General features: G+C 33.3%; 2 protein-coding genes across 5 annotated transcripts in view; one reads left to right on the plus strand and one right to left on the minus strand.

The window, feature by feature from the left end:
• The window catches only part of LOC114332096 (cyclic GMP-AMP synthase-like receptor), a 425,443-nt gene that overhangs the window by 42,896 nt on the left and 367,207 nt on the right, over positions 1–15,340 (plus strand). The window lies entirely within an intron of this gene.
• LOC114330709 (repetitive organellar protein) overlaps positions 1–15,340 on the minus strand; it is a 228,789-nt gene that overhangs the window by 8,983 nt on the left and 204,466 nt on the right. Inside the window, exon 4 of the mRNA XM_050644065.1 lies at positions 255–387. Within this exon, the coding sequence (XP_050500022.1) occupies positions 255–387 (133 nt within the window). The remainder of the gene's footprint in view (positions 1–254; positions 388–15,340) is intronic.

Genomic DNA, 15,340 nt, shown 5'->3' on the forward strand with positions numbered 1-15,340 from the left:
TTCAAAAATATTGGTAGAACCAAATTAACATTAGATAATGGGCTGTCTTTTTAACAATAAGTAATTCTTTAAAAAAATTTAAACACGTAATAAATATGTTACAAGGGAATACGCATTAGGTGGACATTTTTTACCCACCCTTGGGCGTTTAAGGGTTAAAATTCAATATGAAATTAAAATAATTAATGTTTTTAGGATTCATTTTTTTGGGCTTGCGTATTTCTAAGGTTCATGAAGTTTTGAAACATCCTTACCTGTACATTTTGCTTATTTTCAACCTGCTGATTTTCGATGTCATTAGATTTAATATCGACAGTAAAATTTGAAACAGTAGTAGATTCTTTCTGACTATCATTTTCTGGTTCATCTATATTTTCTTGTTCGAAACTGAAACAAAATATAAAAAAGATCAAGGCAGGTTTTGTTTATATTTGATTCAGAGTTGGACCACCATCTCCATATAGCTATTTCAGCATCCTTATGCCTCATCAGTGAAGCTCAGAAGTCTCAACTCTGAAGGAAATACAAACAATTCTGCCAATTTAAGGCAAACCATCGCGATGTAATGTGTGTACCCACCACTGAGACGCAATTTAGCGACATCTCTCGTATTACGAAGAAAACAACGAAAAGCCCCAGATACAAAGTTTACTACCTTTTAAACAATTAGAATAATTGAAATAAAAATATAATAAACAATATTTTAAATCTAAGACTTTTCGTTAATAAACTGCTTTCTGGCTGCATCCCGTATCTCCGGATTTTACAATATATAATCACAAGAGACGACGAAAGTAGGAGAAAGCAAATAGAGGACGCTTAGGCCACGCATTTACCTTCCCTTCGTCAAGGAAAAGGACCGAAAGACAGTTTCTAAATACTCAAACTGAGTAAAAATGAAAAAGATAAAAAAGATCAAGGCAGGTCTTGTTTATATTTGATTCAGAGTTGGACCACCATCTCCATATAGCTATTTCAGCATCCTTATGCCTCATCAGTGAAGCTCAGAAGTCTCAACTCTGAAGGAAATACAAACAATTCTGCCAATTTAAGGCAAACCATCGCGATGCAATGAACCCACCTCTGAGACGCAATTTAGAGACATCTCTCGTATTACGAGGAAAACAACGAAAAGCCCCAGAAACAAAATAATTGTGTAGGTATTAGTCATGCCGTTTTAAGTGGGCAACAATAACAGTGCACCTTAATCTATCTAGGTACATGTAGTATTTTATTTCATTAAATATGTACAGTTGAAATATTCTAAAGGTGCCGGTGGGGGATGGCGTCTATGCCCAGTAATATAGACGGTGTATGAGAAAGAAAGTATTCGAAATAATGAAATAAAATTTTTATATTATTTGTTATTTCATTATTTCGAATACTTTCTCTCTCATATATCGACTATAATACTGCGCATAGACGCCATCCTCCACCGGCACATTTAGAATCTTTCAACTGTATGTAAGTGCATATAGTATGGTATAACTAGACCCAAACCCAGACATCCAAAGTGAAAGTTATCCTTCAACACCAAATTATTCTATATGGTCCACATAATGTTCAGAAAAAAGTCACACCATTTTGAGCGTCGGGTGGTTTGGGGGGGGGGGGGGGAGGGGGAGAATGGTAAATTCGTAGTTTTTTATCGTAAATATTTTTAAAACTATAGGATTTAGCATAAACAACCTTCTATACAAAAATGTTCCACAATAAATTTTAAATAAAAAGGCCCTATGCATAATCCTTCTAAAATGAACAGTTTCAAAGTTACTGAGGTAGTATAGTATAATTGGTCCAAAAGAAGGCCTAACTTAAAAATCCAAAGTAACAGTTTTCCTCCAACACCAAATTGTTCTATATGGTCCACATATTGTTCAGTAAAAGGTTACACCATTTTGAGCGTACGGTTTTGGGGGGAGATGGGGGAGAAATCGGTAAATTAGTAGTTTTTTTTACGTTTTTCGTCAATATTTCTAAAACTATGCTTTAGCGTAAACAATGTTGTATACAAAAATGTTCTACATCAAATTTAAAACAAAAAAAGGTCCTACACATAATTGTTATAAAATCAACAGTTCCAGAGTTACGGAGGGTGAAAAGTGGAGGTTTTCGATACTTTTTATATTTTTTGGGCAATTCCCTACTGATTTTCTTTAACAGGAATGTGTTTTATAAATCAAATTTGCTATTTGAGTGGCCGATGGTATGTTACTGCTAAGTCCTTGAAGAAACGTCAACCTCACCACCCAAAATTATCATCAATTGCCCAAAAAGTGTAAAAAGTATCGAAAACCTCCACTTTTTACTCTCCGTAACTCTGGAACCGTTGATTTTATAACAATTATGTGTAGGACCTTTTTGTTTTAAATTTTATGTAGAACATTTTTGTATAGAACATTGTTTACGCTAAAGTATAGTTTTAGAAATATTGACGAAAAACTTAAAAAACTACCAATTTACCGACTTCTCTCCCCATCTGCCCCCCAAACCGGACGCTCAAAATGGTGTAACTTGTTACTGAACCATATGTGGACCATACAGAACAATTTGGTGCAGCAGAAAAACTTTTATTTTGGATGTCTGGGTGAGGCCTTTTTTTGGACCAATTATACTATACTACCTCCGTAACTTTTTAACCGTTCATTTTAGAAGGATTATGCATAGGACCTTTTTTATTTCAAATTTAATGTAGAACATTTTTGTGTAGAGGGTTATTCATTCTACACCGCACAGTTTTAGAAATATTGACGAAAAACGTAAAAAATTACGAATTTACCGATTTCTCCCCCCTCCCCCCCAATATTAAATTAGGAGCACACAGTAGCGATCAACAGGTAGCAACAAACGCGGTCCAAGATTGCGAAAGTTCTGCGAACTTTCAAAAGTGAGGCAACAGTGCGTCGGTAATTCGACACTGACAGTGACGTTTATACTATCAAAAACAATAATTTTTATACACATAGGCGCGAAATGTTGCCAAGTCAGTGACGTTCGATTTCTTGTTATAAAAAAATCGATTTTTAGTAGTTCCAATCTGACACAAAATCTAGGTACGGGATAAAAAAGTTTATTTGAAGAAAGTGTATATTTTTGTCTTTCTTAATGGCGGTACAAGCTCCTTTTTTCAATATATTATTTAGTTATAGAGTAATTTCCACATACTAACATATTTCTGAAATTAGGCTCTGTACCGCCATTCTTTATTATAGTACGAATATGTGTGCCAAATATCTCGACAAAATACTCAAAATTAGAGCCGCAATCTTGGAACGCGTTTGTTGCTACCTGTTGATCGCTACTGTTTGCTCTTAAGGGGTTTTGAAGAGTGAACTTTGTAATGAAAATATTTTCATCTGCTATTTGCATTTGCTACTTTCGGTTATACTGTAAGTTGCTTACAACTTCGTTTTTTTTTAATGGGACACCCTGTATATTTTTGGATTCTCCTCGATGTCTTCTTTCTTAAAATATTATGCTTTGTAATATTATACATGGTAGTTTAAAAGATAATTACGTTTTTTCATTTATTTATTAATTCCATATTATAATTTCGTAGTAACATTCACACCCTGTAGAATTGTACTGATTTGACACCAAAAGTCTATTTATGTTTAAATGATTTTTAATATGTATATTGTTACAAATTATTGATATAACGAAATGTTTAATTTTAGTATACAGAGTTGGTCGAAACTGGGAATGAGTATTTTCTGAGTTTTCTTAAATAGAACACTTATTATTGAAATGAAATGATATTTTATGGTACTTTTTTATTTCTTAAGCATTCCCTATACCTAACTGCTTTAATTTGTGAGTTATTCGTGATTCTTTAAGTCAAACATTAATCGCAACAAAAAATTGTGCAATTTTGTTAGGTTGGCCGTGAAAATATTCAGCAAAAAATAATTTTTCGAAAATATCATCATCATCATCATCATGGTGCTACAGCCCTTAGAGGGCCTCGACCTTCTCAAGCGTTCTACGCCATTCTGTTCTGTCCCTTGCCTGCACTTTCCAGTTGCCGACTCCGATCTTCTCGGCATCTTGTGTTACCCCGTCCATCCATCTCAAATTTGGTCTACCCCGTCTTGTCATTCCCACGGGTTGAGCTGTTAGAATCCTTTTTATCATGTTCGATTCAGGGGCTCGGGCTACATGTCCTGCCCACTGCAGGCGATTTCGCTTAATTATAGTGATAATATCTTTTCCACCAAACGTTTGCTTGTAGATATTCTGCAGTTCAAAGTTATATCTACGCCTCCATATTCCGTTCTCACAAACTGCTCCGAATATCTTGCGTAGTACCTTTCTTTCAAAAATTGATAGAGCGGGTTCATCTGTTTTTGTTAGCGTCCATGCCTCTGAACCATATGTGAGAACGGGGACTATCAATGTTCTATACAGCCTTATACGAGTTTTTTGAGACAGACGTTTGTTAGATAGGTACTTTGATAGACCATGATAACACCTGTTTGCAATTATTATTCGCCTTTTTATTTCCTCAGATGTGTCATTATTGGGGTTAACCGATGTCCCTAGATATATGAACTCTTTGACCGCTTCGAAGTTTTGGTCATTGATGATTAGATCTGCATCAACATTTCCAGCTCTTGTGTTTGTGTTGGTCGCCATGAATTTTGTTTTATTTTGATTTATATGTAACCCCATTAGTTCTGCTGCTGCTACTAGATCGGTTACGATTTCCGCAGTTCTCGCCCTGGTTCTTGTTATAATGTCCACGTCATCTGCATATGCAAGAATTTGGACTGATCTATTAAATATTGTTCCTCTGCTATCTAAATTAGCGTCTCGTACAACTTTTTCTAAGGCTACATTAAAAAGCTGACACGCCAGCGCATCTCCCTGCCTTAACCCCTTATGTATTTCGAATGGGGTTTACGAGTCGTTTTGAATTTTTACTGCTGATATCATCTTCGCCATTGTCACTTTTATCATAGATATGAGTTTTTTTGGAATTCCCAACTCATTCATAGCATTGTAAAGACTTGGTCTTAAGACACTGTCATATGCCGCTTTAAAATCGACAAAAATATGGTACATATCTATGTTAAACTCTTGCGATTTTTCGAGGATCTGTCGTAGTGTAAAGATCTGGTTAATGGTTGAACGGCCGCGCCTGAATCCTGCCTGATATTCTCCTAGAAACGTTTCGGTATAGGGCTTCAATCTCTCGTGTAAAATGTTTGACAATATCTTGTATGCTGTATTTAGGAGAGTTATTCCGCGGTAATTATTGCATTCCAGTTGGTTTCCCTTTTTGTGTAACGGGCATATTAAGCCTAAACTCCATTCTTCAGGCATTTGCTCCTCAGACCAAATTTTACAAACAGTTTCTCGCATCACCTTGGTGATCTGGTCTCCACCGTGCTTAAATAACTCTGCTGGGATGCCATCGCTGCCTGGAGATTTGTGGTTCCTTAGTTTTTCAATAGATATTTTCACTTCTTCTACCGAGGGGGGTTCCACGAGCTCCTCATTTCGGTATTCCAGTTCTATGTTGTTAGTAGGTTCCCCTTCCAGCAACTCTTGAAAGTGCCCTACCCATCGTAACAGGATATCATCTTTGTTGGTAAGTAAGTTACCTTCCTTATCATTGCAATAATTGATTCTCGGTTTGAATCCTTTTCTAATAGTATTTATTTGATGGTTGCCAAGTCAGTGACGTTCGATTTCTTGTTATAAAAAAATCGATTTTTAGTAGTTCCAATCTGACACAAAATCTAGGTACGGGATAAAAAAGTTTATTTGAAGAAAGTGTATATTTTTGTCTTTCTTAATGGCGGTACAAGCTCCTTTTTTCAATATATTATTTAGTTATAGAGTAATTTCCACATACTAACATATTTCTGAAATTAGGCTCTGTACCGCCATTCTTTATTATAGTACGAATATGTGTGCCAAATATCTCGACAAAATACTCAAAATTAGAGCCGCAATCTTGGAACGCGTTTGTTGCTACCTGTTGATCGCTACTGTTTGCTCTTAAGGGGTTTTGAAGAGTGAACTTTGTAATGAAAATATTTTCATCTGCTATTTGCATTTGCTACTTTCGGTTATACTGTAAGTTGCTTACAACTTCGTTTTTTTTTAATGGGACACCCTGTATATTTTTGGATTCTCCTCGATGTCTTCTTTCTTAAAATATTATGCTTTGTAATATTATACATGGTAGTTTAAAAGATAATTACGTTTTTTCATTTATTTATTAATTTCATATTATAATTTAATATATTTATGTTTAAATGATTTTTAATATGTATATTGTTACAAATTATTGATATAACGAAATGTTTAATTTTTGTATACAGAGTTAGTCGAAACTGGGAATGAGTATTTTCTGAGTTTTCTTAAATAGAACACTTATTATTGTAATGAAATGATATTTTATGGTACTTTTTTATTTCTTAAGCATTCCCTATACCTAAGTGCTTTAATTTGTGAGTTATTCGTGATTCTTTAAGTCAAACATTAATCGCAACAAAAAATTGTGCAATTTTGTTAGGTTGGCCGTGAAATTATTCAGTAAAAAATAATTTTTCGAAAATAGGTACACATTAATCTGGACTGATCCTTAATTTAATAATATTGGTTGAAATAACAAAATACCTACGTAGTTAAGATTGTTGATGCGTTCAAAATCAATAAAAACATACAGTATTCTATCTAGTTGGCTATTACTTTGACACTAAATTTGCTTAAACATTTGCTCTGCTTAAACATTACTACTTTTATAGTTCCAGTTGCGTTGCCACCATTACTAATATGAATTTTTATTATGAGGAACTGATTAATTTGGTTTTTGTGCTAGGAGAACGTAACAAAAATGTGCTACTAGTTATAATAATTTATCATCAGCATTTTCCTGATAGATTGCAACCAAGAAGAGAATCTTTTCAAAATTTGCTAGAACGGTTTCAATGAACTGGACACTTATATTACCAGAAATCTGATCGAACAGATACTATTGTAAATGATTAAAATGAATTAAATGTAATCTTTAGTGTCACTGAGAATATGAATATTAGTACGAACGTTCCCGTAATTTAAGTGTCTAGTCCGTCGAAACCGTTCTAGTAAATTTTGAAAAGTTTCTTTCTTGGTTATCGTCTATCAGAGAATTACTGATGATAAATTCTTATTGCTAGTAGCACATTTTTGTTACACTTTTCTAGAGCAAAAACCATACTAATCAGTTTCACATTAGAAAAATTCATATTAGTAATGGTAACAAAGTAACTGGAACTATAAAAATAGTAAAATGTCAAGTGTTTAAACAAATTTAGTGTCAAAGTCATAAACAACTAGATAGAATATTGTTTGTTTTATTATTATTTTACTCACCAACAATCTGAACAACGTAGGAATTTTGATATTTTATCCAATATTAATAAATTAAGGATCAGTCTAACATTTTCACGGCCAACCTAATAAAATTTCGCGTAATTTTTGTTGTAACTAATGTTTGGCTTAAAGAATCACGAATAACTAAAAAATTAGAGCAGTTAGGTATAGATAATGCTTAGAAAATAAAAAAGTACCATAAAATATCATTTTACTACAATACTAAAATACATGGTGTTCTATTTAAGAAAACTAAGAAAATACTAATTCCGAGTTTCGACCAACCCTGTATACTAAAATTAAACATCTAGCTATATTAATGATTTTTAACAATAGCAAACTATATTAAAAATCATTTGAACATAAATAGAGTTTTTCTTATGTAAAATCAGTACAATTCTACGGGGTGTGAATATTGCTACGAAAAACGTAATTATTTTTTAAACTACCCTGTATAATATTACAAAGCCTCATTTTAAGAAAGAAGACATCGAGGAGAATCCAAAAATGTGAAAATATACAGGGTATCCCATTAAAAAAAAAATGAAGTTATAAGCAACTTCCAGTATAACCAGAAGTAGAAAATAGATGAAAATATTTTCATTAAATAGTTCACTCTTCAAAACCCCTTAATTCCAATTTTCATAATTCCGTTACCTCTAGTTCTCGAGATGTTTCTAATTACCTTTTATCTACCTCACCCTGTATAAGTTTTTACAATTAGTGGTATAATTGAATATTTACAAAAGAAGATACATACATAATGATATAATATATGGCATAACATGGGAACAAAAGGGAGGAAAATTTATATTATAAGAGGAAGTAACAAACAAATAGACATGCTGCTGAAACAAGAGCAATAGACTAGGAGCCGCTATAGGTGAAATTTCTTAATCATTTTAGGCACGACGGGACCCTATAACTTAAATAGTAGAACCTAAAAGAAAACGTTTGAGCACTGTGCCGTCACTTTTCAGTGGCACATGCGTCTACAGTGGCGCATCAAACTTTCCACTTATGGACGGGATACATAAATTAAAAAATACCCTCCCTTATTACCAGAATTTTTTTTTATTTTTTAAGTTCTATGTGATTAAGATATAAGATTCATCCTAATTATAACCCACCACCCCCTTCTCCCTGCCGCCACCGTCAAAAACTTTATTTTTCGATTTTATTTTTTTTGTGAGATGCGATCAATTTTAAAATTTCCAAAAATTCACAAGCATAGTTAAGACTTTTATAAAATACGTCTATTTTTTATAGACCAGTAGGTTGAGTGCACATAACCTCAAAAAATTTAAAAAAAATTTGTTTTGGAAAAAAGTATATATCTAACTTTTTTTTGGGGATAGCTGGAGATCTAATTTTTTCTTAGTCTTGTGTACTTTATCAAACACTATATTTATGATTTTTTTCAGATTTTTCTATAACGTTGGTCACCTTCAAAAATCCAAAAAACTGTTTTTTAAGGGGTGTTTGGGGGCTTTGAACGTGTTCTTCTGATTTTTAAATATTCTAAAGGACTCAGTTACTTCAAGTTACATATAACCTATAAAAACAAAATTGATTTGATATATTATGAAGTCTATAAAATAGGGAAATCCCCAAAACCCCCCAAAAACAGTTTTTCGGATTTTTGAAGGTGGGGAGCCTTACGGAAAAATCTGAAAAAAATTAAAAATATAGTGTTTGATAAAACACACAAGACTAAGAAAAAATTAGACCTGTAGCTATTCCTCAAAAAAAGTTATACGCTTTTTTGAAAAAAAAATTCTTTTAATTTTTTGAGGTTATGTACACTCTACCTATGGGTCTATAAAAAATAGGCATGTTTTATAAAAGCCTCAGCTATGCGTGTGAATTTATTGAAATTTTAAAATTGATTGCATCCCACCAAAAAAAAAAATAAAAACGAAAAATGAAGTTTTTGATGATGGGGGCAGGAGGAAGGGGGTGGTTGGTTAAAATTAAGCTGAATCCTGTGTGTTAATCACATAGAACTTAAAAAAATAAAAAAATTTAATTCTGTTAGTAAGGGAGGGTAACTTTTAATTTATTTATCCCGTCCATAAGTGGAAAGTTTGATGCGCCACTGACGACGCATGTGCCACTGAAAAGTGACGGCAATGAAAATATCATGGACCGGTCAGAGGAACAGATAACTTTTGACCATTATTAAAAGGAGAAAAAAAGCATATTTGGGGATTATTAAGGGTAAAATCGAAGGAAAAGTGGTCCTGGTAGACGATAAATACCCTGATCGAAAAATGTTCGCGCCTGGACAGGGTTAAACACGGTCGCTTTTAAGAAAATCGGTAAATAGAGATTCGTTAGTTATGTGAACACTACGAACACTAATGCTGTTGATTTCAATAAAATCGCATAAACGAGATTAAAAGCGTAGGGGCAAATTTTCGGACCAATGCTTTTTAAATGCATTCATTTTTTCGAATCCTGAGAAAACTAATTGATATTTTTGAAAAATTTAAACGCAGTATGAAAGATTCCATTATTACCGAGGGCCGAAAGTCCCTTAGAATAAACAAAAAGTGTCTTTTGAACGAGATATTGTTTTCAACCAATTTCGAAAAAATGTGAAAACGTTGAGTTATCCACGGCCGTCTGTCCGTCCGTCCGTCTGTCTGTCCGTAAACTCAGCTCCTCCGTCATTATACCAGAGTAGAGGCATGACAAATGAGGTGTCGAATGAAAGCTTATAATCCAAGGATTATAGGACTGAAAGCTTATAATCCAAGGACTTCTGGTTTTAGAAATGTGACCGGAAGTACTCTTTTAAAGTCACCGGAAGTACAATTGATATATTATTTGACGCGCCTTCGCAAGACGAGAACAAATATATACTTCCGGTTTCAAGACTGTCTGTCCGTGTGTCCTTCCGTCTGCGAATATAACTCTTCCGTTATTAATATAAATAGAATAACAAATGGTGTGTCAAATGAAAGCTTACAACCCAGAAATGGTATTAAAGATGAGAAATTTGACATCAGACTTCCGGTTTTAGAGTTGCAACCGGAAGTATTGTTTTAAAGTCACCGAAATAATATAAGCGATATATTTTTCGACGTGCCTTAACGAGATCAAGAGAACAAATTTATACTTTTGGTTTTTATATCATTTCCGGTTAAAATGTTGTAACTGGAAGTGCCACATTATAGTTGCAGAAATAGTACATGTGGCACATCAATCGAAGCGTATTGAAAAGCTGAGTTTGAATCTTTAGTTTCGGTTTTGAAGTCATTTCTGTTTAAATAATTATTATGACCCAAAGTTTAGTAAAAATGACTCAAAATTAGTGAAATCGACGCACGGCGTTATACCAATCGACGCACGACGTTATACCAATCGACGCACGACGTTACACGAAGAGTTCAAATATTGACTTCCAGTTCTACTTTCGATTTCTTTGGGTGAAAACCTAGGATTTGTCCAATTACTTGTTTTGAATTTAAAAATCACAGTAAATTTTCTGTTCTTTTTTCACCCCTGTAACTTATTAAAATAAACATTATAGAAGTTTTCATTAAGGGACTTTCGGCCCTCGGTAACAATATAATCTTCCATTCAGAGTTTAATTTTTTTTAAAATACTTGGCATTGTCCCGAAATTTTGCGCCTACACTCTTAAAAAAATTGTTTTCGGGATTTTTTAACGGGCCGGATAAAGTAAGCAAAAGGGCCGGATCCGGCCCGCGGGCCGGATTTGGCCCACCCCTGCTCTAACTAAAGAAAACAAAAAAGGATTTTTCAGCGCATAGTGCTGAATATTACCCTACAAGAGCGGAAGAATGGCCAGTGACAACAATAATACGAAATAAAATACGAACAGTTGAATTTGAGTTTATGAGAATGTGTATACAAATCACCAGGTAGGATAGAATAAGAACAGAGGAAATATGAATAGACTAGAATAGAATAGAATAGACTAGAAGTAGAATGCTCAATTACAAAAAGTTGTGATAGTAAAAATAGAGCCCTGAAATGGTACGGGCATGTACAAAGAATGCCGAACACACAATTTTAGTGGCGGAATTTTGTGCCGGTGAGTGTATAATAGAAAAATCAAAGATACTTTATAATGTAGTCACCCATTTTGTTTATGTAGTAAATTTTATATATTACATAATACATACTGGTCACTATTTTAACAATAATTATAATATTATTTAGAATTGACTGAAACCGCTTTTCCAACGCCAAATCTATAAAGAGTAATATGGGAAACAACACCAGTTAATGGTGGAAAATCAACATCTGTATCGAATGAAATAACAGGGTGTCATACTTCTAATAGGGTAAACATAAAACCGAGAAGTTGATAAATTAATGAAATAACTACTAATTTTGAACAGAAAGGGGTATAAAATACAACTACATTATATTATATGTAGATATATTACACTCACCGGTACAATAACCGCCCACCTTGTATTTCTTCCAATTTGCAGCAATTCTCAATTTTGGATAACATTTTATGAAAGATACGGTAAAAACCATCTTTGAGGAAAAGAAAACAATAAAATTATTGAAAAAATCGTTTACGAAGGGATGCTTAGCAAAAATCCAATGTTTAAAAATCTTCCAAGAAAATTCAAACAAAGAATTTTGAAAAACATAGTCTAATTAAAAAATATGAGTATTAATAAAGTAAGTGTTGTCGCCTCTGGCCCTTAGGACTTCTTGGAACCGGTTCGGCAATCCACTCATGTTATCCTAGATATCCGATTGGGGCATATTGTACCACTGCTCTACCACAACCGTTTTGAGCTTTGTTCTTACCCGTTTTTGAAGATTGTCCCAAATGTGTTCAATTGGGTTAAGATCGGAACTGCGTGCTGGCCATGATAAATCCGAATCCAGACCTCATTAAAGTACTCACGGGCGAATCTTGCTGTATGGAAACGTGTTTCATCAATGAACGGTGCGAAAGGGATAACACGGTGTTGAAAAACTTCTTCCACGCATCGTTGATCATTCACACTGCCTTCATCGAACATAACCAGATCAGTGCTAGCTTCGTAAGAGATATCTCCCAAATCATGATTGACCCTCCTCGGTAAGCCACTGTTTCCGGTTATAGTGCATGGAGTAAATCTTTCATTTTGATGCATGTAGACACGCCTAGGCATCTGGACCTCCTAGGGCTATTCTGCTCTCATCTGAGAACAATTTGTTCTTCCATTCCTCCACCAGGGCAGTAACAGAGGGCCCCGCAGCATGAAGCTTGCGGGGGGGCCCCAATCGCTTAAGGGCCCCATCTTGTCATCTGATATTATGTAAAAATCTGTTATTGTTATATTATTTTTACGTTGTCTGTTTAAATTTAAAAACGTAAAAATTTCTAACTAGACGTATTTGCTAAGTGAATCATCTAATAATATCTAGAAACTTAATCCCTTCCGGCCTACCGAAATTTTATGGCAGCTACAATAAACTATAATATAATGCTTTGTACGTGACTATTGAAAGATATTAGTACTGCAATTTGCCGAATTTAAGAACAATATTTTTAAATCTAAAATGGGTTTTCTTTCTCTCTGTTCTTTACCTACTTTTAGTATTGCGATACAATATTATCGCCAGTAATTTCATATTGGTTGTTTGCATTGAATGTTATTTATGTTTGTGTTGTTTTACGGTTATAGTTGCATCAGTTTGGTACGCATTTATTTAACAATTATTGACGACTTTTCTTGTGTAATCATTGGACAATCTCTCGACAGATAAACGGTAAGATAAGGAAATTATAACACTTACGCTTTAGGGAAGTCAATGTAGAAAAACTTGCATTGTTTCGGTTTCGGAAAAAATCAAACAAGCTTATATTTTTCTAAAACATTTTTTGTTAGTTTATATATCTTATCTTAAAGTGAAAAGTTCTACTCACAGATGCCTCTAATTGTTTATTAATTCTTTAAACAATAAAACTGTTTTATATTAAATAATTTTAAAATATATCGGTGAATTCATCATTTTACTTGGTTCAAAAATGTTTCTATTTACTTTTTGATTATGCTGAATTCGAATATGTCATTAAATCAGGGCCATAAGTACGATGTTGGGGGCCCCCTACCGGGGGGTCTGGGGTTAATCACCCAGCAGAAGGAGTCCGGGAAAATTGATATTTAACCACTTGAAAACGCATTTTAATGTACTCCATGACTGAAGTTTCCTGTACCTACCTACATATTGCTATTTTAGTTGACCAACATAAAAAATTTGAAATCACATTATTTTAAGCTAAATATTTACCTTCAATATAACATCTTTTCTGTTTTCATAAAAAATATACTACAATTATAATGTTACTTACATTCTTCGGCTATAATGTAGGTTTTTAATCGCGTTATATTGCCTATAGGCAGTATAACGCGATTACAATCGGGGACCCCCTTCGCCGGGGGCCCCGAGGCACTGCCCCGGTTGCCCCAATGGTAGTTACGGCCCTGTCAGACATTACAATTTGAAAATTCAAAATAAATTTTTTTGAGAACTTATACAGTATGTCTGCGTGGCTTCGAACCATATGGGAAACATTTTTATTATCAATTTTACGAAAAAAGTTATTCTTCATGAAATGCTCTGAATGGTCTTAAATCTGAGATACAAAATAAGCCAGATAAACCATCAGCTATCAAAGCTTACCAATTTTATACGAGATAAGTCAAAAAATAGGAATTTAACTCAAGGATAAAGTACTTTTATATTTAAAAATATACGATTTTAATTTTAATATGTAATTACATCCTTGTAAATAAAAAATTAATTTTTCCAAATATTTCTCAAATTACCGATAACCAACATCATTTTATTACAATTATAATAACTATTTTATTATTAATTTTTTAATTTTACGAAAAAATTCTTTATAAAATTCTTATCAGATTCTTTATAAAAAGCTCTGCATTACCTAAAAAGGAAGATTCAATCGTAATATATCACATTTTACCAACTTTATACGAGGTATGTCGAAAAATATGAAATTTTCTCTAAGAGTTAAGTACCTTTATAGTTCACAATATTATTTCAACTGGAATGATATAATTGCACATTTAAACATAGTTTTTAATTGCGAACAACTTTTTATAATAAAATTTTTCAATATTGTAACATATAAAGGTGGTATAGGTACTATCGAGCGAAATTAATATTTTTTGATATACCTAGTATAAAATCAATAAAATTTAATATCTGATTATTGCAACTTAAGTTTTATACCATGCAGAGCATTTTATGAAGAATAACTTTTTTTTCGTAATATAGATATGTAATAAAAAAGTTTCCCATAGGTTCCAAGCTACGCAAACACACTGTATAAGAAATCAAGAAAGAATTGTTTTAACATTTACTATTTTTAAAGCTGGTTATTAAATGTATTGTAGGTAAGTTGTACAGAAAACAACAAAAGAAGTTGTTTATTTGGAATGGGTCTGTATACCAATAAAGATGAGAAATGTAAGTTGTTATGAACAGTGAATGATAACTCATAACACAAAAAAGTTTTTGTTAAATAAGTCGTATTTAGTAATTGTTTAACGCGGAAGCAGTCGCGCTCACTTCTGTCACGTAAGCAGTCGCGCGTAGAACAAAATCTAACAATACGAATTTAAAACAAAGTTCAATTTTATATTTTTGTTTGCTTGTTATGTTAAAAATATCTATTTCTAACAATTTTAAAACTAATGGGTTCCCAATAAAGCCATAAATTCCACAAAAAAAAAATAAAAATGAAATTAAAAAAAAATTCTACGCATTACTACAATCTTCTTGGAGGCACTTACAAGTGGAAAGTTATGTTGCAAAATTTGTCATTAAGTTATCACGGAAAATGATAAAAAGTTGGATTTTTTCTAACGGCGCGACTGCTCCCGGGTTAAAAGGGGCCCCATTTTAAATTCTGCGGGGGGGGGGCGACGGAGTTTGTTACGCCACTGTCCTCCACAGTTCAGTCA

The sequence above is a fragment of the Diabrotica virgifera genome, chromosome 2 (assembly GCF_917563875.1).
Source record: "Diabrotica virgifera virgifera chromosome 2, PGI_DIABVI_V3a".
Classification (NCBI taxonomy): Eukaryota; Metazoa; Arthropoda; class Insecta; order Coleoptera; family Chrysomelidae; genus Diabrotica; species Diabrotica virgifera.